Here is a 24,292-nt window from a genome sequence, read left to right as displayed (position 1 = left end):
CTTCCTGCTTCTTCCACCCAGTGATTACTTGATTTGCCGGGCCCCAGGGGACAAGGCACATGGAAATGGGGAGTGGTTGCAGAGAGGGCACCTGAGGCAGCACACTGCCTACCAGCCAGGCCCTGTGAATTTCTGGGCCCTTCTCTGGAGCTGCAGCAACCTTTAGCTCTTGAGAGTCCTCTAGCCCTATGGTTGGCGTCCAGTTGACGCCAGCTTGAGGACTATGTGGCAATCTGCTGATGGTTGGATGTGTTTATCCTCACATTTATTCTCCTCCACAGGCTCTTCAGAGGTGTTTCTGCCTCCGGACCCCATCTTTGCCTCCGCCATGTCTGAGAGTGACAGTGTGTTCTGTGCCCAGCTCCAGTGCTTCCACTTCCCCACACTGCGGCGCCATGACCTCCACAGCTGGCATGCCGAGAGCTGCTCTGAGAAGTCTTCCTTCCTGTGTAAAAGAAGTGAGTCTGGCCATCAGCCTCCAGGGGGCTCGGACCTCACAGTGCTCTGCAGGGGCTCCATCCGGCTGGCCTCTAGCTCTGTGTCCTGGGCAGCCGTAGGTGTTCTTGAACCCCTGACCACAGTTCCTGCTTTATTGGCTTCAGTGTTCTTCAGAGACTGGGTGAGAGCGGTGAGCTCAGAATTTGCCAGTCCTGTGGCAGCTCTGCAGCATCGAGGGCTTTGGTAACTTGTCAGCTGGATATCTTCTTGGCTCTGTCTGATGTGTGAATTCCTTTCCCTAGTATGTTGGATCAGGAGTCTCCCCAACCCTCTGCTAACACATCCACCCAAATTTTACATCACTTGTAGTGTAGACACACCAAGCAAAGATGGGGACCCCCCCGCCCAGCTCTGGGAAGGGTGAGGAGGAAGACTGGTCTTGATAACTTCTGACGGTTGCTGAAGCAGTGGTTGGAGTGAGGAGTGCTCCCAGCTCTGACCTTGGGTGGAGTGCTCCCAGCTCTGACCTTGGGTGGAGTGCTCCCAGCTCTGACCTTGGAGGAGTGCTCCCAGCTCTGACCTTGGGTGGAGTGCTCCCAGCTCTGACCTTGGGTGGAGTGCTCCCAGCTCTGACCTTGGGTGGAGTGCTCTCAGTTCTGACCTTGGGAGGAGTGCTCCCAGCTCTGACCTTGGGAGGAGTGCTCCCAGCTCTGACCTTGGGAACTAGCCCTCTCCTTTGCTGAGGTATTGGCACTCCCTCCTCCCTGCTTTGTCCCAGGCCGGGCTCGCTGGGTCCATTCTGACCCTTGCTGTCTGTCAGTCTGTGTCAGCACCGTGCTGCCAGGGAACAACAGGTTAGCCTGGACCTCAGCAGCTGGCCTGGGTTTTCCTCTCTGGCTGTTGCTCTTCTGGGCCTTTTTCTCTTCTACACTGATTTTAGTGTTTTCACTTTTCTTATTAGTTCTTCTAGTGTGGGATCTTCTTAGATATCTCTATGAACAGTTTTGTAACTTTGGAACCTTCACCTGTATTGCTTGAGCTCTTCTTGCTGACGTCTCCAGCATGGCGTTGATTAGGAAAACCGAGCATGCATTTAGTCTGTCAGCATCAAGCTTAATGCTTTGGACAGAATTTTAAAACTGTCCTTGGGAGTAAAGGAAGTGTGTTTCAGTCCCTCCTTTTCCAGGAACATTCATGCCACACACACACACATCCTGAGTTTTACTAGAGGGTTTTTTCTGATTTTCAGTGATAATAGGTTTTTCGTCTTTAATCTTATCACTTTGTTCATTTTTGTTAGACATTTTTGGATGTAGGTTTTTACTGTGTTGCCCATGCTGATCTTGAACACCTGGGCTCAAGTAACTCTCTTCAGCCTCCTGAGTAGCTGGGACCTCAGGCACACTTTGTTGCATTGGATGTTTAACCACCTGTGGGTTTTGTGTGTCTTACATTGCTGAAATTCATTTGCTGATACTTAGGTTCACTCCTTTTCTATACTTTCCTTGGCTCATATTTCTGGTTTTTGTTATTTTGTCTCTTTTTTTTTTTTTTTTTTTCCCCCAGAGCTGAGGATCGAACCCAGGGCCTTGGGCTTGCTAGGCAAGTGCTCTACCACTAAGCTAAATCCCCAACTCCCATATTTCTGTTTTTTAAATGTAATTCAATTTTAAGTTTATTGTTACAACTTTTTCTTCATAATTCACATCATAAAATGCAAAGAAAATTAACTTTCCACAGTATGGGTGGTTGGAGCTAAAAATATCCTACAGGCCTGTGAGACCGCTCAGCAGGTAAAGGTACTTGTTTCTGAGCCTGACACTGAGTTCAGTGCCCAGGGCTGGGCTGATGTGAAGAGAGAGCCTCCCCCAGGTTGTCTTTTGACCTGTACACATGCACCATGGTACATACATACCCACCACACACCTACACAAGGAAATAAAAGTAATTTAACATTTTAAAAGTTTTTCAGATACAGTGACAATCAAAGATCCAGTTATCAAAATGAAAAGTACTCAACATATTAAAGTTAAGAGTAGTTTGTGTAGAGCAGGTGAAAAAGTCACATTCTGCTGGGCCTACTGGTACCACCCAATTGATCCCAATACTGGGAAGGCAGAGGCAGGTGAGTCTCTTGAATTCTAGGCCAACCAGGGCTATATTGTGAGAACCTGCCTCAAAAATCAATCAGTCAATAAGTAAATCAACAAACATTTTGCCTATGTAGTGAGACCCTATCTCAAAAATAAATAAATAAATAAACATTTTGACTTCATTAAGAAAGGTGTTAGATTTTTTTTTTTTTTCAGAGCTGAGGATTGAACCCAGGGCCTTGCACTTGCTAGGCAAGCGCTCTACCACTGAGCTAAATCCCCAACCCCTAGATTTTGATTTTACTGATTTTGGGCCAACCAAGTTGTCTGTTCTTAAAAAGAAATGGCATTATAGTGTTAGTCCAACAGTATTTTCTTCTTCTTCTTTTTTTCTTTAATAATTTATTTCAGGGTTGGAGAGATGGCTCAGCCGTTAAAGGCTGGGCTCACAACCAAAAAAAAAAAAAAATTAATAATTTATTTCACTTTATTTTATGTGCATTGGTGTGAAGGTGTTAGATCCCCAGAACTGGAGTTATTAGACAGTTGTAAGCTGCCATGTGGGTACTGGGAATTGAACCTGGGCCCTCTGAAGAACAGTCAGTGCTCTTAACCACTGAGCCATTGTTCCAGCCCCTACCCCCTTTTAAAGATTTATTTATTTATTACAGTATACAGTGTTCTGCCTGCATGTATGTCTGCACACCAGAAGAGGGCACCAGATCTCACTATAGATGGCTGTGAGCCACCATGTGGTTGCTGGGAATTGAACTCAGGACCTCTGGAAGGGCAGCCTCTTAACCTCTGAGCCATCCCTCCAGCCCCCAGTCTTTTAAAGCAAGAAACAGTGCAGATAATCAAGAGACATCCAGGAGACTGGCTTCTTAGCTCCTAAAGCACTTTCCCTTGGTGGGCAGGGGCTGAGGGGGCAGCTAGGGAGGGGGGGCAGCTAGCAAAGGGGGTGGGGGCACAGCTGGAGATAACTAAAATGGACTATGCTTGCTGGCCAGGTGTGTCTGTTGAATTCCTTTCCTTGGCTCTTTTTAAATCTCTCTACTACTGTTTGTCTTTGCCTTTTTTTAATTTTTTCATCAAAACATAAAAAGTATGGAATGTAGACCAGCCCTGTACTGACTGCTCAGCAGTGTCCAACTCAAGCGTAATCTTGGACAATTCACTAATCTACAAAAATACCAGGACACAGAAAACTACAACACACTCTTTACTTGATGGCACGTAAGATTCAAATATTCCGTCTGAGGTTAAACATGGCCATTTGTCTCTCTTCTACATCATAGTGTTGATGTTCTCATTAAATATTCCTGGGTGATCATATTTGTTTTTACTATTTCATGGCAGATTTAAAAATCTCAACATCAACCATCCAGACATAGCAGCTCATCAGAATGATTGTCTCCTGTTTCCCTAACCTTCATAACTATGAAGTCAATTCTGTGACATGACTCCAGACACTAGGCCGTGGTGACATTTAGGTCCAGATTCATTGTAAACCCCTCGTGGGGTGATATAGTTGGTAGAACCCCAGTGTGGAAGCCTGTATCAGTCCACCAAGCAGATTGCACAGCACTACCTGTGTGTGACCACTTGCACATCAGTTGTTTAGGATCCAAGCTCTTGCTGCTCAGTCCCTCAACCTCTGCATCTATGATATCCAAGATAGGTTGTATAAAATCAAACTCGATGAAAAGAGATTTCACAGGGCTGGAGACATGACTCAGTGGTTAAGAACCATGTACAATTTACAGTAGCCATGTTGGAGTTACCTGTAACTCTGGCTCCAGGGAACCTAGTGCCCTGTTCTGACTTCCATGTGCACCCCCCCATCCCACACACACACACACATACATGAACATACCCACACACAGATACACATAAAGATACTTTTTTTTAAAGTTTCAGGTCCCGAGAATCTCTTTCAATGAGTGTCAGTGGAAAGATTCTTTTTATTATTTTTAAACATGTGTCTGGGAACACATGTGGAGCTCAGAGGACAATCCTTAGGAGTGAGCTGGTTTTCTTCTGTTGTGTGGTTTCTAGAGATTGAACATAGGTCATCAGGCTTAGAAGATGAATACCTTTCCCAAGATTTTCTTTTTCCTTCTAAATAAGGTTGACTCTGGTGTGCGTCACACTAGTTCAGCTCTTTCACCGGGCCTGGGCGGTGGGTGGAGACTGTTTCAGCGTCACTCAGCAGTGGAATAGAATATGATGGAATCTTGTCCTGTGGTTGGAACGTGCTCCTCTGGAATGACGAGGGTGGCTCCTTCTCTGCGCTAGTGCAGTTCCCGTCAAAGGCCATTCTTGTACTTGTCTTCATTTCTAGAATGCAGCTAAAATAAGAACCTCCTTGTAAGCTTGGAACATGAAGGCACTCAGCAGTATATCCTTTTTCCTGGAGTCGTCAGAGGAGCTTTAACAAAACAAAGAAATGGTCTTCAGTTCTGCCTGAGTTTAAGGATCACATACCCCTTTCCATCAGACTGGAATCTTGAGCTGTGACATGGCAGCATGGCCAGTTCATTGCATGTAGGTTTTTTAAATCGCTTCATCACCCTCCTTTGAGTTTTGTTCACTGACTCTTGCTGCCTCCTCAGCAGCAACACAGAAAAGACTGGATTGTGGCTGTTCCCAGCTCTCCCTAGTGTGTGTCCTGGGCCTGCTGCCACCATCTGCTGTGCTGTGTGATGTAGATGTAACCATCTTGTTAAATAAGAAACACAGAACCAATTGCAGAGTTAAAAACCACGAGGTCAGAGCAAGAGCGGAAAACCTTACCCTTCACTGCTTCTGTTGTCCTTCTTCTCCGCAAGAGACCTACTTTTGTGTGTCCTGTCTTTTTTATAGACTTTCTGTTCTGTTTTCTCATTGGTTGTAAACCTAGCCACATGACCTCCTTGTCACTGCCTGTTTGTCACAGACCTCCAGGTCTTCTATGGTTGGTATTGAGATTAAAGGCATGTCTACCATGCTGGCTGTGTCCTTGAACACACAGAGATCTACCTACCTAGTTCTGCCTCCCAAGTGCTGGGATTTAAAGGCGTGCACCACTACTACCGCCCAGCTTCTGCTCTGGCTTGCTCTGACCTCAAGGCAACTTTATTAATATACAAATAAAATCACATTTCAATACAAATAAAATATCACTATAGGGTGAGGCCACAGTTTGGGAGCTCTGTGATCATCTACAGCCAGGCCACCCTCTTGGTGGGGAACTGGGAAGCTGAAGCAGCAGCAGCAGGTCTGGTAGGCAGCTGCCACTCCACTACCCAGGCAGGCAGACTGGCTTGTTCTGTCAGCATTTACATTCATGTATACAGTGCACGGGGAAGCAATCCGTGCCATTCTTTTTTTTCTTTTTTTTTTTTTTTTTTTTTTTTTTTTTTTTTTTTTTTTTTTTTGTTTTGTTTGTTTGTTTGTTTTGTTTTTTTTTTTTTTTGTTTTGTTTTGTTTTTTGAGACAGAGTTTCTCTGTGTAGCTTTGTGCCTTTACTGGATCTCCCTCAGAAGACCAGGCTGGCCTCAAATTTACAGAGATCCTCCTGGCTCTGCCTCCCAAGGGCTGGGATTAAAGGCGTGCACCACCACCGCCCAGCTCCTTGCCATTCTTTAAATCTGTACGTGTTGAAGATAGCCTTGTCTTTGAGTGTCTGATAGACAAGACCTTAAAGGACCATCTGCACTGGGAGGGGCAAGCAGGGGTAACCTTGGGTAACTTATTAGATATAATTTCAAACTTAGGAAAAAATTTCAGGGATATACCTGTGTTTATCTTAACCAATTCAACATCTGTCTGAAATCAGAGATGCTATGGACTCAGAGCAATAATGTCTTTACTAAGAACAAATACACACTCTTGTATGAAACAGTACATTTTCATCTTCAGAATATTTTGTCTGACAGTAATACCATCAACAGTCCACTGCTCCAGTCTTGTCAGTGGCTCCAATAACATCCTGTCCTTTTATAGCTCATTTTCTCCAGTCTGGAGTCCAGTCCAGAACGCACTGTGCCTCAGACTTCCATGTCTCCTTGTGTCCTTTAGTTTGAGTCAGTTCTTGTCCTTGTTAGGTCATGCATACTTAAGAGCCTGCTGGGCTGTTTGCTTTACTTTCGTGTGGGTTCCTTGCTCTTGTAGGGTTCCTGCTGGGTCTTCCATGTCTTGAATACATTCTCCTTCTGTGGAGGTTTCAATGAGAATGGCCCCGGGCTCGTATTTGAATGCTTGGTACCAGGGAGGAGCACGATTTGAAGGGATTGGAAAGAAGAAGTAGGAAGTGTGGCCTTGTTGGAGGAGGTGTGTCTCTAGGAATGGGCTTTGAGGTTTCAAAAGTCTAAGCCAGGCCCTCCTCTGTTTCTCTGTCTGTGTGTGTGTGTCTCTCTCTGCCTGTGGATCAGGATGTAGCTGTCAACTATTGCTCCAACTCCATGTGTGCCACCGTGCTCTGCCATGATCATGGACTAACCTCTGAAACTGTAAACAAGCCCCCAATTAAAAGCTTTCTTTTAGAAGAGCTGCCTTGGTCATGGAGTCTCTTACCAGCAATAGTGAGTGCCATTTGACCTCATGTGTTGCCTGACTTTGTCTTCAGAACCTTTATTGTATGGGCCATTGACATTCATGGTCTCTATGGGGAGGCTCTTTGATCTGGGTTATATCTGGTCTGCTTTTGCTGATCATTAGCTTGAGGGCATGGTGCTTTTTCTTTATTTTTCATGAAAAAGGAACATTTTTGTATATGACAGTAGACATAGGTGCTTGCAGCTTGGTCTGTTGTGCAGGGATCCTTTATCTTCACACGCCAGTCTTCCTGTTCTATCTGCTCCATCCTCTGTGTGTGGTCTGCCCTCTGAGCTGCCTCAGAGACTACCTGACAGGATTTCCCAGTGGTTGTCAACTGTGACTGCTCAGGGCTGGTGACAGGGCAGTATTCTGAGTCTGCATCTGCCCTCGCTCTGCCCTGAGTCTCTCCTCTTCACTCTCCAGGGGTTAGCTCCAGCAGTGCATCTCTAGGGTGCTCTGAAGATTCCCAGGACATGGTTGACAGGGGTGGACTACTTAGCTAGTTGGGTGGGGAACACTTGGTCGGTCAGTTTGTTTGTTTGTTTGTTTGTTTTTTGAGCCTAAGTTGGAAATACAGTTAGAATGTATAGTTGGCTGTGTTAGTCAAGGAACAGAACTGGTAGAATTAACACATGTATGAAAGGGCATTTATTTGAGTCGGTGGTGGCACATGCCTTTAATCCCAGCACTCAGGAGGCAGAGCCAAGAGGATCTCTGTGAGATCGAGGCCAGCCTGGTCTACCAAGTGAGTTCCAGGAAAGGCACAAAGCTACACAGAGAAACCCTGTCTCAAAAGGGGGGGGGGGGGGGGCATTTATTAGACTGGCTCACAGGGTACTGTCTGGATAGTTCAACTGTCTTAACACTGGCAAGCCCAAGAATCCCCTAGCTGTTGAATCCACAGGGCTGGATTCTCAGCAGTCCCAGCCTGGCACTGGAGTCCCGGGAGGTTCCTGGAGAGCTGCTGTGTTGGAATCCTGAAGGAGTATTCAAACAATGGCAAAGGAATACCTCCGCAGCAGGGTAGACGAATTCGCTGAGAGAGTGAGGACCAGCAGGCAGAGTATTCCCTTCTTCCTATCCTTTTATGTGGGCGGGTGACCACCAGGAGGGTGGCCCAGGGTTAGGGTGGGTCTTCCTGCTTTAAATAATCGATAGTCAGATTGACAACCAAAAGTAGCCCTCACATTGGCAATCATTGACTAGATCCCAGTTGCCCTGTCTGGTTACTGCAGAGGTGGCCAAGCCTATGGCCTGTGTTGATGCTTAACCATTTTGGGATACTTTATGGTATCCTGTAGTTCACTCGTGGTTCTGTTTCTTTCCCTTGTTCCTTTCTTACTGTTATAGCAAAGAATGCTCTCCGTCTTTCTTCCCCTGAACATCGGTGGCCATGTGGGTGATCCCAGTCGTACCTGAGGAGAGCTGTAAGATTTCTAGTCTCTTTCTAGATACCCCCATGCCACTTGGAGAGTGGAACAAGCTTCCTTTTCCAGTTCCCTTTCCTCGTACCCATCCCCTCCCCGTGTATCTGTCACATCTGCTTACTACCTTAAGGGGCTGGTTGTAGCTTTTTCCCTGCTCTCGTCTCTCGGGTCACTTCTGTGCAGTTTACTACAGACGTTCTCAGTTTCAAGGAGTCATCTTGCCAAGCAGTACCTAGAGACTTACTGTAAACACATCATAGCTTTTAAGTGTATCCATAACATCTGCATTTCAGCTTTGAAAATCTCATAAATGAAGTGGGCACCTTAAAAGTAAATACTTCTACAGGGACCTTTGTCCTGAAATCTGCCGTTCCTGTTCTGAGTTAGTGGCTCTGTGGTCTGGGCCGTTCCTGTTCTGAGTTAGTGGCTCTGTGGTCTGGGCCAGCTGCGCTTTGTCCAGCTGGCATGTGCCAAGATCCAGAGCACGCCATACAGGAGGACTTGCAGAAAAGATCTGACCAACTCCTCGGTTGCCCTGTGCTCTCCAAAGGTGCAAGTAGTGGTGGGAAGTCGGGCTTAGTGCTGCTAGTAATCCAGATCTGCACACATGCCCTTGCAGGTCAGACGTGTGTTGATATCAAAGACAATGTCGTGGATGAAGGGTTCTACTTCACTCCCAAGGGAGATGACCCATGCTTGAGCTGTACCTGCCATCGAGGGGAGCCTGAGATGTGCGTCGCTGCCCTGTGTGAGCGGCCCCAGGGATGTCAGCAGTACCGCAAGGACCCTAAGGAATGCTGCAAGTTCATGTGTCTGGACCCAGGTAAGAAGCCACCTCTTAGCCAAAAGCACTGGTGAGGGCTCTTAAGAGCTCACATGTGACACAGCAGGGTGGCAGCATGTGCTCACATAGCTGGCCCGGGCTCCAGTGGGCACCTCTGAAAGCCTCTGTTAACCACCCCATCCATCAGATTGCATGCTTCTCACTATAAAGTAGTGTTTACCTATCAACTTGAACCTCAGCATTGCTGATTGTTTACAAATCAACTGGGCAGCTTCAGACTTGTCTTCCACTTCTTAAGAATAAGACCTAAACTTGAAATTTACATGTGCATTTGAGTTCTTCCTCCTTCTGTTATGGTGGGATGTGGAAGGTAGTGAAATAAATTGTTCTTACTTATAGTCATGGGTGTTGTAAGGATAAAGCCCTTAGTGTTAGGATAAACTCTTCACCACTGGGTGGTGCTCTGAAGTACACACTGTGTAGTCAGGTTTCAGGATAACTGTCCTCCTTCCAGTTGCAGCAAAAGAACATCCGTGGGGCCTGGATAGTCTCAGTGATAGAGCCCTTATCTAGAACATCTGTGATACTTGGATATTCTCAATGATAGAGCCCTTATCTAGAACATCCATAGGCGCTGGGCGGTGGTGGCGCACGCCTTTGATCCCAGCACTCGGTAGGCAGAGGCAGGCAGATCTCTGTGAGTTCGAGGCCAGCCTGGTCTACAGAGTGAGATCCAGGAAAGGTGCAAAGCTACACAGAGAAACCCAGTCTCAACCCCCCCCCCCCCCCTGAAAAAGAAAATCATTTAAATTGTAGTCCACCAAAGAAGATACATAACCATACTGTGACGGACCTGGAAAAATGTTCAGTATCAGTCATATGGGAAAGGAATCTTCGTGGACCAGAAGAGTGGCTAGCTAGCATACCTTGTGTGCCCTCCAGGACCTTTACCTACCATCTGGTTCTAGTACAGCTCTCGGCTCTGTACCTGACTGTAGGTGGCTTGGTCCTAGATGTGTCCTCCTGGTCCCCACAGTGGAGGGGCAGTCCTTGAACTTGTTTTTAGAACTGATTAGGAATTAGTCATTTGAAAGGGGTTGCTTACCAGGCATTCAGCTGGGAACTTAGTGCTGGCCTCCAGGGAACAGACCTGTCACCATCCCACAGACAGGGATCCCAGAGGGTCATCAGAGGCATCCAAATAAGCAGCTAGTTGACTGGGTGGATCTTTTCCACATATCCACACCACAGTAAAAAGCATCCCTCCCTGGTCATAGGAGAAGAGGTTAGAATATCCAGGCCCTTTGTTCTGTCCAGATCAGCCTTTCTCAATCTGTGGGACCATCAGAAAACACTATTTCCAGTGCTCTTAGGAACTTAGACACCACTTGGTAGCAAAATTACAGTTAGGAAGTAGCAACGAAAACAGTTTTATGGTTAGGGGTCAGCACAACATGAGGAACTGTATTAAAAGGTCACGACATTAGGAAGGTTGAGAACCAAGCTGGCTGGCAGGATTTGTTAGGGCTCTGTAGCCTGGTTGTTCATATGTGGGTTGTGGAGTAATTTTCTAGGCTAGTCTTTGGGGACCTGCCTTCCAAAACTGTTGTAGAGGTGGGGAGTAGGCAATTCTAGATCCGGTAAGTCACTGCATCTGCAGGACCCTCACGCTTCCAGGAGGGACCACATCCTCGGCCCAACACTTTGTATCTAGGTTGAGAGCACACTGGAAGCACCAGTCACACAGTGTAGGCACTTGGCAATAGAAGCCACCTACCTGGTATACCTGGTAGAACACATACCAGGTGCCTGCCATGTCCACCTTGGTGTACTGGACCAAGGTTGAGTGGTGAGGGCTTCCTGGATGCCTGGTAACCAGTGCCTTTGGCCTATACTCACTTAATGCCACTAGTCCCCTCCCTAGAGAATGGAAGGACTGAGGAGGACTCTACAGGTTGGACCAGTTGTTTCTTGGTCTCCAATGCAGCAGGAGGGCAGTTTAGCATTCTCTTTTCCCAAAATTCATCCAGAAAGAGGGAGCTTGTCCTGCACCTGCTTAGTGTGTGCAGTATATCTGGGGCTTCTGATAGAAAGCCTGCTTCAGGCGTGTGCAGTGAAGGCTGCCCTAGGATCCAGAGTGCTGCGTTGCATGATGTGCAGTGAGATTCCCCTGCCATGGCTAGAGGTCTCCCAGCTGCAGTGGAAAACAGTTTGTGAGCAGCGTCCAAGTTAATTCTCCTTTGTGACCTTTGCCCTGGCAGTTGTTGGAAGGTGCCATCCTCCAGTGAGCTCAGGCTTAGTCTGACCTGTATTGTCATTCTATTGCTGGTACACACATGACTTTGGGGAGTCACAACAGTCTGGCTCTCCAGTGCCCACAGTCCTAGAACAGAAAAGTCTCTGCTCCCTTGCTTAGTGACAGCTGCAGCACCATTTCACACGGCGGCCAGTGAGAAAGAGCCAGGGTCAGGCCAGACAGCCGCTGTGCCTGAGAGCAGAGAGGTGGTACCTGTTTGTGCAGTGCCTTGGGGAACTTCTGAGCTGTGTTCTTCCTTGCTTTTTCAGTGTTGTCACAGTATAGTGTCAATTTTGAGCAGTTTTCTTTGACTCTGTCCTAAAAAATTGCAAAGACAGTGTAAACAGCTGTTGGGCAGGGCTGAACCAGCCCAAAGCCTCCGCTGTCCCTGCCTGTGTTCTGCCCCCCTCCTAGTCCTGTAAGTGCCTTCCTCCTCACCCTCCTCACAGATGGCAGCAGCCTGTTTGACTCCATGGCTAGTGGGATGCGCCTGGTCGTCAGCTGCATCTCCTCCTTCCTCATCCTCTCGCTGCTGCTTTTCATGGTCCATCGGCTACGCCAGCGGCGCCGGGAGCGCATCGAGTCCCTGATTGGAGCAAACTGTGAGTGCCCTCCAAGGGCCACAATAGTGACCCGTGCCAGCTACCACCACCACCGCCAGCCCTCAAGTCTCCCCTGTCCTGAGCTGTATCCCTCCAAGGTAGAATCTGGTAAGGGAGAAGAGCAGAGAAGGGTGCCCCTCTGCAGCTACATGCCTGCTTGCTTTGGGGCTGAACATGTCTTGGGGAGCCAGAGAGACAGACACCTGAGGAGGTGTTCAAGGCAGGCCTTCCGCCCTCTGCTCTCTATCAGGAGCAACATTCCTAAACGTTCAATCACTTCCTCATGATGAGCTGTGAGTATGGGCCACCTGCAGCAGAGGCTCAGAATCTGTAGCCACAGCAGGCAGCTGGCATAATTATCTTGCCAGAGTTCCCCGTCTTCTGGCCGAAGGGCCCTCCTTAACAACAGAAGGCTTAGGAGCAGGTTGCCAACAGCTACAAGGGACCCCACCTGTTCTGTAGGTCCCGAGTACTTCCTAGGGCAGGGTTGAAGCTCGCTGACTAGGACCCGGATTTTTCAGCAGTTGGCAACAGTGTCCTCCTAATCTGCCTTTATGCTCATTTCAGTTGCTACAGTAGACAGATAGCCAGAAGTGAACTGGAACTGGAGCTACAGTAATGCCAGCGGTTGCTCCTGTAGCCAAGTGACAGGGTAGGGGTAGGTTGCACATAGGTGAGGTGAGAACACCTTGGTTGGAGAAACCCTGGGATGGGAGGTTCTGAGTCTCATGTGACCTATTGGATATGACTGGCAAGTGGATTGATGGTTACAGGAATGTGACTCTGGGGTGGCAGGGTCAGCCTTGGGAAGGAGGCTCAGGAGCCAGCAGCCTACCTCTAAATCACATGACTTCCCTCTTGTTTCTCTGTTTTGATGGCTCAGTGCACCATTTCAACCTTGGCCGGAGGATCCCTGGCTTTGACTATGGCCCAGATGGGTTTGGCACAGGCCTCACCCCACTACATCTTTCTGACGACGGGGAAGGTGGGACTTTCCATTTCCACGACCCTCCACCTCCTTACACAGCTTACAAGTACCCAGACATGGACCAGCCGGATGATCCACCACCGCCCTATGAGGCTTCCATCAACCCGGACAGTGTCTTCTATGACCCTGCAGGTACCTGTCCACCATAGGGAGAGGGAATATGGAGTTGTCAAGCAATAAGGAATGCAGGGGCAGGACCATAGGGTTTTCCTGGAATCTGGGGACCCTCCTTTCTTTCTGGCTGCCTTCTCAGTCTGTATTTTAGGGCCATTCTCAAGATTGTCCCTGCAGAAGGCACTTGCTCCTGGCTTCCTTCAGGTTGTTGAGAGTTCTGGGGATCCATGGGCAGCATCCTTCTCTTCTCCTATGAGCACCTACTTGTGGCTGGACAGCCCTCAGGGCCTCTCAGTCCATCTCTGTAAAGCAGTGGGGGCTAGGCAGTGGGGATCATAAGGACCGATCTGGTCCTAACCCAGCTCTGGAGCTTGTTGTGAACCATAAAGACACCACTGTAACAGCTCCTTGTGTTGTGTTGTGTTGTGTGAAAAGTTGCTTGTTTCCCACCTGACCCTGAGTTGTTCTTCTCAGAGTGCCACTTCCATCCCTGCCCCTGCCTGCCCTCGAGGGAGTCATGTCCTGTTTGCTGTGTGGCCTGCACTCTGCAGTGGAGTCTTTTTAACACTGCTGTGATCTAGGGCTAGGAGAATTTGGTTCCTACCTTCAGAGACCGTCATCAGAGACAGGCCACAGTCAGAGCTAGGGACATAGCTCAGTTGATAGAACATTTGCCTAGCATGCCCTTGATTGGATCTTTAGCACTGCAGAAGAGTTGAGACAAGAAGCTTTCCACCCAGACTGCACTAGATAAATGCAGCTCTCCACTCTCCAGCCTCCAGGCTGCCGGGCAGGGAGTGGGGATGGAGACAGCTCCTAGCCGAGGCTCTGGTCACCAGCATTCAGAAACAGCCCAAAGTGCTAAGCAGACTGGTAGATTTAGGGAATGCTTTTATGCTGCCTGCTCCACTCAGCCCCTTTGCTGTAGCTGCCATAATGCTGCTGCAGCCCGGGGGTTCTGTCCAGAAGCTCCTGGTGTGTCCCTGCATAGTCCGTGGCTTCCCTCTGGTCACTGCATCTCACCTACCACAAACAGTGGTGGCAAGCTGAACTCGTGTGTGCCAGAACATTAGTCTAGGAGCCCCCTACGTCCTGTCTACCACTCAGCAATCAGGAAGGGAATCTTCAGTCTGACCAGGCCCTCACTTGCTTCTGATATCCCTCCGGTCTCCTACAGATGACGATGCCTTTGAACCCGTGGAAGCCAGCCTGCCAACCCCAAGTGGCATTGAAGGTGCATTGCCCAGGCACTCGGATCATCCGCTGCCTCCTACAGAGACCTCCTTAGCAGATCTGGAAGATTCCACAGACAGTAGCAGTGCCCTGCTGGTGCCTTCTGATCCTGCCCAGAGTGGGAGCACCCCAGCTCCAGAAGCTCCAGGTGGTGGGCGTCACCCCCGTGGCTCCCTCAATACTGTGGTTTAGGTGGCTCAGCTCATGGCCCCAGTGGGCTAGGAGTATCTGTTTCCTGTTCAAAAGACACCTATCCCAGTGGGAGACTTCCAGGGGTCCTGTCATAGCCTGGACCTACTCCACTGCCACATCCCACCAGCAGCGGGTGTGTACATAGAAACTGAAGCCAGGCACCCTGACAGAGGAGCAGGTGCCTGTGCCGTCTTTATCGGAGGCTTCTCAGACGTGAAAAGGGTTGGTCAGTCTCATTTTCAAATGGCAGAATGACACAGGTGTTCAAACCACACATTTCCAAGAGAGCAGAGGCAGTGGGCTGCACTCACACCAAATACATCTTTGGATGGGCTTGCTTACTGCACTCTCTCGCCTACAGAAGCCAGTCATCAGCCAGTGACCACACCAGTGTAGACAGCAGGGCTACCACTGTATGTGACAACAGTGGAGGCAGCAGAGCATCTGGGAATTGCTTCCGGGAAAGCATTTGCAGCTGCTATACTGGCTCTCTGGGGCATCCTGTCCGGACCCAAATGCAGATATCAAGGTGCCAGTCCTGGGGAGAAAATTGAACTTACCACCCCATTTCTAGCTTTGCTTTGAGGCCAGTACCATGGCAGCACTCTCCATGGCATAGCTCTGCATGCCTCCCCCAGGAGTAGACTCTGGCCCCCTGTGGAGGGTTGGGCATGCTGGCTTTTCTCTGCCACACTCTGGATCCCTGTGCTCTGCCTGCTGGTGAATGACCTTTGGGTCTGGCCAGCCCCCTTCACCTTGTCTGTGCCATAAAGGGTTGGTTGTTTGGGAAGAGAATTGACTCAAATAGACATCCTGTGTTGAGTCTTCTGAGTCCACGTCACCTGTGACCATTGCTGGAGCCCAGCGTCTGCTGGCCACACACATGTCTCCCCGCCACTCCACAGCACTGGGTACCTGGGACTTTTGCCCAAAGGATCCTGTTGCCAACTCCATACAGTGGTTTTGTCTCCTGACACAGGCCTTTAGCATTTCTAAGGTTTGGAGATTAAGCAAGGTTCTGTGCAATTTTTAGCACATATGTATCTTTTCTATGTTGGATGTCAGGATCTTTCTGTATCTATGTGTGTCCTCACATGGCCAAGTGTTTGCAGGTGATGATGGTTCACAGGAGGAGCTCAGGACACCCCGTTACCCAACATGAGCCATTTGCCCTTGGCTGCTCTTAGACCGCTGTGTCTGAGCTGCTTCCTAGGCCATGGTCCAGCTAAGAACATGAGCGGGAGAAATGACTAAGACCTCCAGCTCTTTGGTGCTTGATCAGACCTGCACAGTTCTAGGCACATTTTTACACTGCTTGGGAACCTATGTTTCCCCTTCCCATATGGAGCATCTTTAGGCTGGATCCCCGGGGCTGACTGGAGGTAGAAGATTTGTCCTAGATTTGTCTGTCTCAAGCTGAGCCCACAGGCTAGCTGCTGCAGACATCCTCTGTCAAAGGGCTTTTGCCTCCTCCACCCATGACTGAGAAGAGCAGGAAGTTCATCATATCTCCAGCAAGTACTGAGTGCTGGGTGCAGGCAGCCACGCTCCAGAGCAACAGTGGGAAATTGTCTTGGTGCCAGACCATCCAGAAGAGTCCTAAGGACCACACAGCAGTGCCTCCTCAGAAGGCCGTATGTACAGACTGAAATTCTCTGGGGACCAAATGACTGTTAGGGTTGGGGCCTGAGTCTAGGAGGGAGAGGTGAAGAGGGTGGCCTAAGGTGGACCATGGTGCTGCTGAGGTGGACCAGACGGACTGCCCGGGGCTGTCTAGCAGGCACTCGGGGTACATGTGGCCTATATTGGGGGCTGTTCAGACTGTTGCTGTTGTAGTTCCAAATAATGGGGTCTGCCACCCTCTCCAGATCTTAGGTGAGTAATCGCAGGTCCAGGATTTGCTAAGGTATGTTTTTCCTTGCCCATCCCACAAGGCCCCAGAGGGACAGGCCAAGCTGCCAGGAGTCCCCTTTCCCTGGACTGCCTTGCCACTCTTCTGAGAGGCTGGGTGCCCTCTGACCTGCCTTGAAGTGGAATTTGATACTGTACATTGTCCCAATGCCTGTTTTTACATACTCTTTTCACTAAAGGTTTTAGTTTGGGTGTATTTTTGGTCGGGTTGGCATTAATCCTTTCTTAAGATGCTGTGAGAACCATTTCATCCAATGCCAAATAAACTTGTGTTATGGAAAAGGCATGGTCAGTCCTTGCTGCAGCCCAGCCCTGTAGCCAGGGCCCTCCTAAGGTTTCAGCCCTTGCAGGTATCCAGCTGGCTTCTGACACTCTTTAGTTGAGGACCAGACAGCTAGGCTTGGAGTCTCTGCAGGGTACATGGCAGGACCACCCTGTGCTCCCTCTGAAGTGTTGTTAGAATGATAGGCAGGCTGCTGTATCCTCTAGTTACTGGTGACCAGTGTGAGATAGGCCAAGAAGGGAAGGCCATGCAATTTCGTCTCTAGCCATTCAGGTCGAGTAAGCTCTTCCAGCAGAGCAGCTCTAGGTTGGGGGGGGGGGGGGGCTGGCTACCTACACCCAGGGTGGGCTGGACCATGCCTCTCTACAGAGGCTGGAGAAGTTTGGGTCCTCTGGGAAGATTCTCATCTATAAAATTATTGGATGAACTGGGCGGTGGTGGCACACATCTTTAATCCATTACTCAGGAGGCAGAGGCAGACGGATCTTTGTGAATTCAAGGCCAGCCTGGTCTACATAGCAAGTTCCAGGACAGGAACCAAGCTACACAGAGAAACCCTGTCTCGAAAAACCAAAAAAAAAAAAAAAAATTATTGGGTGGTCTTGTCTTTCCAGAAGTTCCAAGGTGCTAAAGACTAGCAGGGAGGTTGGAGATTTAGCTCAGTGGTAGAGTGCTTGCCTAGCAAGCACAAGGCCCTGGGGTTCGATCCTCAGCTCCAAAATAAAAGACTAGCAGGACCTGTTGACTTGGCCTGGGCTCCCTCCTGAAAAGGCGGGGGGGGGGGGGGTTGCACCCACCCACTCTGGCACTCCCACAGGGTAGGGGCTGGGGTGAGGAGCAGAGGAAGTATGGCAGCCTCTAGATGCTGTGTTTAATGCCGCCCTTCTTCTATAGTATGACAGGGTTCTTGATAGTCATTTCTGGAAGGAATCCTTAAGCTTACCTTCCTTTTAAAACTTTTTTTTTTTTTTTTTGAGACTCTGTCCTGGAACTCACTATTGTAGACCTCAAACTTAGGAGATCTACCTTCCTCTGCCTCCTGAGTGCTGGGATTAAAGGTGTGCACCACCATGCCTAGCATAGTATTTTAATTTTATAGAGGTGTGTGTGTGTGTGTGTGTGTGTGTGTGTGTGTGTGTGAGAGAGAGAGAGAGAGAGAGAATATATTATGTGCATCACATACATGCAGGAGCCCTTGGTGGTCAGAACTCAGGAACAAAGGTAAAGCTAGGATCAGGCTCATGGTGGTCCTAACAGCCTTTTGAGCTAGCTGGGAAGGGCGGTGACAGAACAGGCTGTCACAGGCTGACAGGTTAGGGTCAGGATAGAACTGCCGAGTCCTTGAGAGGGATTGGGAGCTTGTATCCCTCAACACATCTGAAGCAGGTGTCTCTGGGTCACCATTTTCTCCTTCTGGGGAGAACACCCCTCCAGCAGTTGCTGTGCTTGTTTTTCAGTTGCTGAGGATAAATCCAGGGACACATGCTAAGCAAGTGCTCTTCCTCTGCGTTCCCTTGGGCTATGAGGAAGAGATGCCGACTACTGGAATGCCCAGAGGGACAGTCTTCCAGCCCACTCCCCGGGAGTCATTGTTAGGCCAGATCTACTCATACCTACAGACACAGGGTGTCCAAGTGCAGAACTGTCAAGTGATCATTTGACACACAGGGAAGCCAAAGCGTCATAGACACTTCATTCTGACTGCCTGGGACTTCGGCAAAGAGGCTTGAGCTGATGCAATGTCCCCACCACAGAAGGGCTGCAGCTTCTTCCAAGACTTTTAGTAGGGTAGTCCTCAGCCAGGTGCATCAGTAGGAAGGCAGCTGTGGACCTGGACTTGGGATGGGTTGGAGTCTCAAGTTTGTAGCAAGGCAAGAAACATCCACACCTCCCATCCCTAGCCTCCTAAGTCTTGGTCACTAAGGATCCCAAGTGCCCTCACCCCTCAAACTAATTTCTTTGATAGTGGCTTTGGCATGTCTCCCCAGCTCTCTGTCCCCCATTTCCTCTGCTGTGAAAATAATCAGGCACCATTCAGAATTAATGCTAACCATTACACTGGCTGCCGCAGCCCTGGACCAGCTCCAGCCCACCTCTTCCTAGTGGCCCTACCTGAGCCCCACCCACTCTGGCTCTCTATGGCCCCACCCCAGCATGTCCACAGGATACTTATCCACACCTCTTGTTCACCAGCCAATGAGTGAGTAGCACTCCAAGTAGCCTGGCCACACGTTTCTTAATCCAGTTTGTAGTTCTCCAGGGTCACAGCCACTGCTGCATCATGTGGGCCCTGGGCTTTCTGCTCCAGTTCCTCGCCATGCAACCAGTGGCACAGGTGGACTCCAAGGGTAAGCACCAAGGCTCTGCCTGTGTGATCTTAGATCTACCCACTAGTGGTGGGGCAAGTTTGAGAGGAGATGCAGGGACAGGAACAAGCTCTCCTGGCTAGCCTGGCCCCGTTCCTGCACTGAGGCCAAGATGTGGTGGTTTTCAGCTCAGTCCCTGCCTCCTGTCTGTAGGTACCTGGTGCTACGACTCCCAAGACCCAGAGTGTGGTGAGGACAGTTGTAACAGGCTATGTGGATCTGTCTGGTCTCTGCAGCTCCTATGTGATCACGTGTGTCTGCTGTCATCCATGGTCAGGGGCTGTGAGCCTCTGGGTGTAGCTAGGGGTGGTCCCCAGCATGAGTATGCAGCCATATCTCAGATCCATCTACCCTGTCTATGGGGCAGTCTGCAGATTTGGTGGCTAAGTCAGATGGGTCTAGAGAGCAATTGTGACCAGGTGTGGTGGGAGGATGGAGGTAAGCCAGTCCTCAGCCAGGAATGTTTGGGTTATGGGATCTACCCTCAGAGCACCCCCAGACAGCCTCCTTGACCCCGCTGCAGACACTAGCCCTTGTTTCCTCAGGCCCTACCCACTGGAAGGAGCTAGCACCTGCTTGTGGGGGCCCAGCCCAGTCCCCTATCAACATCGACCTTCGTTTGGTCCAGCGGGACTATACTCTTGAGCCCTTCATCTTTCAAGGCTATGATACAGCACCTCTAGACCCTTGGACCCTGGAGAACAATGGCCATACAGGTCAGCATCATAAGGTCAAGACCAATACACAGAAGCAAGAAGTCCACACAGCTTACAGGAAGCTCATCCATACACAAGGAACAGGACACACAAAGGAGCTGAGGAAGCAACTTCCCCAAAGAGCTCACTGCTCCCAACCCACCCACACATACACAAATGGTCTAAGAAACTATGAGAACAGGACACACATAGGAATCCAAATCCTTGGAACCAAGCAGAGAGGGGGGCTCTACACACATTGTAGTGGGTTGACAGGAACCTCCCTATAAATGAAATTAGCCATGCCCGAGGCAAGTCAGTTCACACCTAAATGTCAAGATGCTGGAGAGAAATCAAGGCCCTCAGCCACGCTGCTGGGACCAATTTGATTCCCACAGCTTGAGGGTGGGGGAATAGGCTCTCATTTGCTTCCCCCATCTTCAGTGCTATTGCAAGTAAGTTCCAGTCAGCAGAGCTGTCCAGTGATCCAAGGGGCTGGGCTGCCATCACCAGGGTACCAGCTACTGCAGCTGCACTTCCACTGGGGCAGCCCAGGGCACAAAGGCTCGGAGCACAGCCTGGACGAGAGGCACGGCTCTATGGAGGTGGGTTCAGGGTGCACCAGAGAGAAGATGGGCAGAGGGAGCAGAGGGCAGCTGGACACCACCTGTGCGCTCTATTCCCTAGATGCACATGGTCCACATGAACACAAAGTACCAGGACCTGAGGGAGGCACAAAGCCATCCGGATGGGCTTGCTGTGCTGGCTGTGCTGTTGGTGGTGAGGAAGGAAGGGGCTGTGTGACTCCATGCATGTTTCCCAAATGAGGGTCTTGGAGTTGTGTGGAGAGCAGGGGTCTGTTTGGAGTCTATGGGGATCATGGGACTTGGGATTTTCAAGAGGTGGGGGAGCCAATGGAAAGGAGTGTTGGTGGACATCATGGGGGGTGACCTTCCTCACTTCACCCCCAGATCTCCCAGACCTTCCACCTGGGCCCTTCCCACTGGTGCCCCAGCTATCCTGTCTCACCTTTGGAAACACACACACAGAACCTTACAGCCCCTCTTACTGGAATTCTCTCCAGGAGGAGGACAGGGACAATACCAATTTTTCTGCCATTGTGTCTGGCCTAAAAAACTTATCTTCACCTGGTAAGAAGCTGCGGGGTCTCATCTAGGTTGGAAGGTATGTGGGTAGGGAGCAAGAGCAGGGAGGTGAGTTCCAGCTTCTCTCCCACCGTTCAGGGGTCTCTGTGAACCTGACGTCCACCTTTCCACTGTCCTCACTGCTGCCAAGTGCTGTGGGGCTCCTACGCTACTACCGATACTCTGGGTCTCTAACCACGCCAGGCTGCGAGCCGACTGTGCTCTGGACAGTCTTTGAAAACACCGTACCCATAGGGCGCGCGCAGGTGGGAGCCACTGTCCCTCCCCAATGCCTGGCTCCTTCCACAGCCTCGGTTGCCACTCCTGCCTTCTCTGCCTGGCCCTTCGCGTCTTGACCCATCTTTGCCCGTCCTCAGGTAGCACAGTTCCAGACCATACCCCAGACTGGGCCACCGGGCTTGCACCCCAGACCGCTCGTGGATAATCTCCGCCCCCAGCAACCTCTTGGAGGGCGCAGGGTATCAGCCTCTCCTGGTGCATCCCTCCGGTCATCGGTTTCTACCCTGCCCTGTTTGCACCTGGCTCTTTTGGGCTTGGGAGTCGGCCTGAGGCTCTGGCAGGGCCCCTAGACCCACGGGTGACTCCTGCTTCCACAATAAATGATGCAGACTGACCTTGACCTAATGTGGCTGGGAAGAGGTGTGTGCCTAGTGGTCAAGGGGATGGTGGGGAGAGAAGCCTGCCCCAACCTCTCACTTCAGCCTCAGTGTTCTTGTCCACACAACCAAGAGGCTCCTGAGTGACCTCAATCTTAGAAACTTCTTCCAAAACCGAGACCCATTCAGATACCCAACTCTAATACCCACCCACAGCATGTTATTTTTGAACCTCCGGGCCAAAGGGAAGGGGAAAAATCAGTGCATCTCAGAAATGCCACCTATACCAGAAATTACACTTTATTTTAAAAACAAGCTGGGTGACCAATTAAGGGGGTTACTGTGCCACATTAAAACGATGACCCTGGTGGTGATCCCAAGCCAGTCCTTAAGAAAAAGCAGCTCCACAGAAGGCATTGAGTTGGTTGGTTTTGGTGACAGACAGCAAGTGCTATGCCTGGTGGCACTCTGGGGAATTATTACCCTAAGGAATATTTTCTAGAGAGAAGCTGGTGTTGACGACTGTTGGGAGGGCTAAGTGAAGGGTTGTGTCCTTATAACTGTCCGAGGCTGAGTCCAAGGGATACTGGCAACACGACACTACTATGGAGGTGGCTAGCAAACTGATGTCCTGTTCATGTCATGCGCTATCTCAGCTCCCTACGTCCCTAAAGTCTGTTTACACAGTGCAGAGTGGACACTATTTTGGTGCATGGAGGTCCTGCCTGCCCCCTAGGATTTAAAGAAAAAGAAAGTGCAACCATTTGCCTCCGGGCTGCAGATCCCTTGGTTCTGCCAGCTCCTCCATGGCAGTAACACTCTGGTCCAGCTTCTCCCCCAGCTTCAAGGCCAAAAGCGGCTCTACAGCGAGCGCAGCCTCAGTCCCGGGTGGCGATCACCCATAGCACAAAGCCATCTACGCAGCCTCTGCCGCCCACCCTTTAATTAATGGAGCATCATTGGCGGCATCTAGGGAGTCTGTAGGAGGACCGTACATCAACCAATTTGCCCCCTTCTGGGGACACCGGAGCCCCTCAATCTCCGCCTTGCGCAGCCGCTGGAGGCACTGGGGTTTTCTTGTAGTTTTTCCGAGCAGCGGCTCGGTTCACCAGGTCATCCGCGGGGGCGTCCGGACCGTTCTCCGCGGCCCTGGAGGCCGAAACCAACGCGTTCACCGTACCGAGCGCCCGCAGCAGGGCGGGACCGCGGGGCTCACGGCGGGCGGGTGGCGGCGGCGGCGGTAGCAGCAAGGCGCGCAGGGCGTCCAGCTCAGTCCGCAGCTCCGCGCGCAGCGCCTCGAGCCCCGCGCCCAGCTCGGCACGCACGGCCGCCAGCCCCTCCTGCAGCCGTCGCTCGCTCACCTCCAAGACGCCCGCGGGGTAGGTGGCGCCGCCGCGCGGCTCTCCGCACACCGAGCACACCGAGCCGCCGCTGCGAGCGTCGCTCCTCTCGCTGGTCCCCGCCGCCCCGGCTCGCGCGCCGGCGCGCTCCACCACCCGCATCAGCCGCGGCGCCTCGGCTCGCCCCGCCGCCTCGGCCCGCAGCTGGCCACGCAGGCGAGCCATGCGGCCCGGGACGCGGACATCTTCGGGGACCGGCCCGTTGGACTGCGAGCCAGGGTCCAGCCGGCGGCCCACTCCCCGCCTCAGCGCCTCTCTAACGCCGTATGCAGTGCGCGCCTGAGTCCACGAACGCCCGGGCTCTGCCGCCATGCGCTGCCACCTCTCCACTCTCTGCCAACCCAGCCGAGAGGGCCTGGGCCCCAGCCTGCAGCCTAGCGACCGCTGGACCCGCGGGGACGCGCTCCTGGGACGTCTTTGGGAACGACCAGGCCTGGGGGAACCCCAGCAGAGCCAGTTCCTAAGTGGCTGGAGCCCCAGGGAGGCCGCGGGTTGTGGGAGGGCTGTGCCAGTAGGCAGGGGTATTTGAAACCTGGCCCTAGGGACCACGTTGTCGACTGGGGGCCCCATATGGGACTTAGGTTGGCCGCTAGGCAGCGGCAATAGCACATGGCGCAAGCACAGACACCTTAAGGCCAGAATCAAAATCCACCTCACATCCTCTCATGTCCTGGCCACAGTAGGGGAAGGCTGGGCTGGACAAGAATCAGCCTCCTTCAACTCACAATCCAGGTGCGTGCGTGTGTGTGTGTGTGTGTGTGTGTGTGTGTGTGTGTGTGTGTGTGTGTGTGTGTGTGTGTCTTGTAAGCTAGCCAACCACTCTACCTGCGCTGCATCCCCAACCCAAGCCGCTCTTTCTCTTGTGTCTCCCACAGTCCATACTCAGCCACAAGACTCCATCTTTGTGACTGGCATCTCCAACCCCAAGCTCTTGCCCTCTCCTCAACCTTCTGAAAGGTTTCCTGACCCTAGCCTGTGCCCATCCCTCAGAGACCGCTGGGCCCCAGCCCATCTCATACTGTGTCCTGCCCATGTCCTGTTTAACCTAACCAAACAACCTAGCCACCCCTCTGGGCCTTCACATACGTCGACTCTGCTCCTCCCCTCTGCTGACAGCTTCGGCTTAT

At 51.0% G+C, this 24,292-nt stretch overlaps 3 protein-coding genes across 4 annotated transcripts in view; 2 read left to right on the top strand and 1 right to left on the bottom strand.

Moving 5' to 3' along the window:
* Positions 1–16,941, top strand: part of Dgcr2 (DiGeorge syndrome critical region gene 2) — a 62,323-nt gene extending 45,382 nt beyond the window's left edge. For both annotated transcript variants that reach the window (XM_036196329.1, XM_036196330.1), the window contains exons 6-10: positions 282–458; positions 9,159–9,362; positions 12,069–12,221; positions 13,105–13,341; positions 14,501–16,941. In XM_036196329.1, the coding sequence (XP_036052222.1) occupies positions 282–458; positions 9,159–9,362; positions 12,069–12,221; positions 13,105–13,341; positions 14,501–14,748 (1,019 nt within the window). In that variant the 3' untranslated portion in view covers positions 14,749–16,941. The remainder of the gene's footprint in view (positions 1–281; positions 459–9,158; positions 9,363–12,068; positions 12,222–13,104; positions 13,342–14,500) is intronic.
* Positions 16,942–19,150: 2,209 nt separating this feature from the next.
* Positions 19,151–21,782, top strand: LOC118588468 (carbonic anhydrase 15). The gene is made up of 8 exons (XM_036194784.1): positions 19,151–19,290; positions 19,462–19,497; positions 19,854–20,024; positions 20,448–20,608; positions 20,691–20,783; positions 21,088–21,154; positions 21,248–21,414; positions 21,526–21,782. The coding sequence occupies exons 1-8, from the start codon at positions 19,224–19,226 to the stop codon at positions 21,736–21,738; spliced, it is 975 nt and encodes a 324-aa protein (XP_036050677.1). The 5' UTR covers positions 19,151–19,223; the 3' UTR covers positions 21,739–21,782.
* A 1,017-nt stretch (positions 21,783–22,799) lies between these two features.
* On the bottom strand, positions 22,800–23,477 carry LOC118590368 (protein FAM246A-like). The gene has a single exon (XM_036198326.1). The coding sequence runs from the start codon at positions 23,475–23,477 to the stop codon at positions 22,800–22,802; it is 678 nt and encodes a 225-aa protein (XP_036054219.1).
* Between the last annotated feature and the right edge of the window lie 815 nt (positions 23,478–24,292).

The sequence above is a fragment of the Onychomys torridus genome, chromosome 8 (assembly GCF_903995425.1).
Source record: "Onychomys torridus chromosome 8, mOncTor1.1, whole genome shotgun sequence".
NCBI lineage: Eukaryota > Metazoa > Chordata > Mammalia > Rodentia > Cricetidae > Onychomys > Onychomys torridus.
The sequence above is the reverse complement of the archived record's forward strand: the minus strand, read 5'-3'. Positions and strand labels throughout refer to the sequence as shown.

Excerpts from the sequence above, each read along its gene's own strand:
- LOC118588468 (XM_036194784.1), top strand. The coding sequence starts at position 19,224 with ATGTGGGCCCTGGGCTTTCTGCTCCAGTTCCTCGCCATGCAACCAGTG. Across the intron at positions 20,784-21,087 it reads TGCTGGCTGTGCTGTTGGTG|GAGGAGGACAGGGACAATAC; the intron begins GTGAGGAAGGAA and ends AATTCTCTCCAG. Across the intron at positions 21,155-21,247 it reads AAAAAACTTATCTTCACCTG|GGGTCTCTGTGAACCTGACG; the intron begins GTAAGAAGCTGC and ends CCCACCGTTCAG.
- LOC118590368 (XM_036198326.1), bottom strand. The coding sequence starts at position 23,477 with ATGGCGGCAGAGCCCGGGCGTTCGTGGACTCAGGCGCGCACTGCATAC.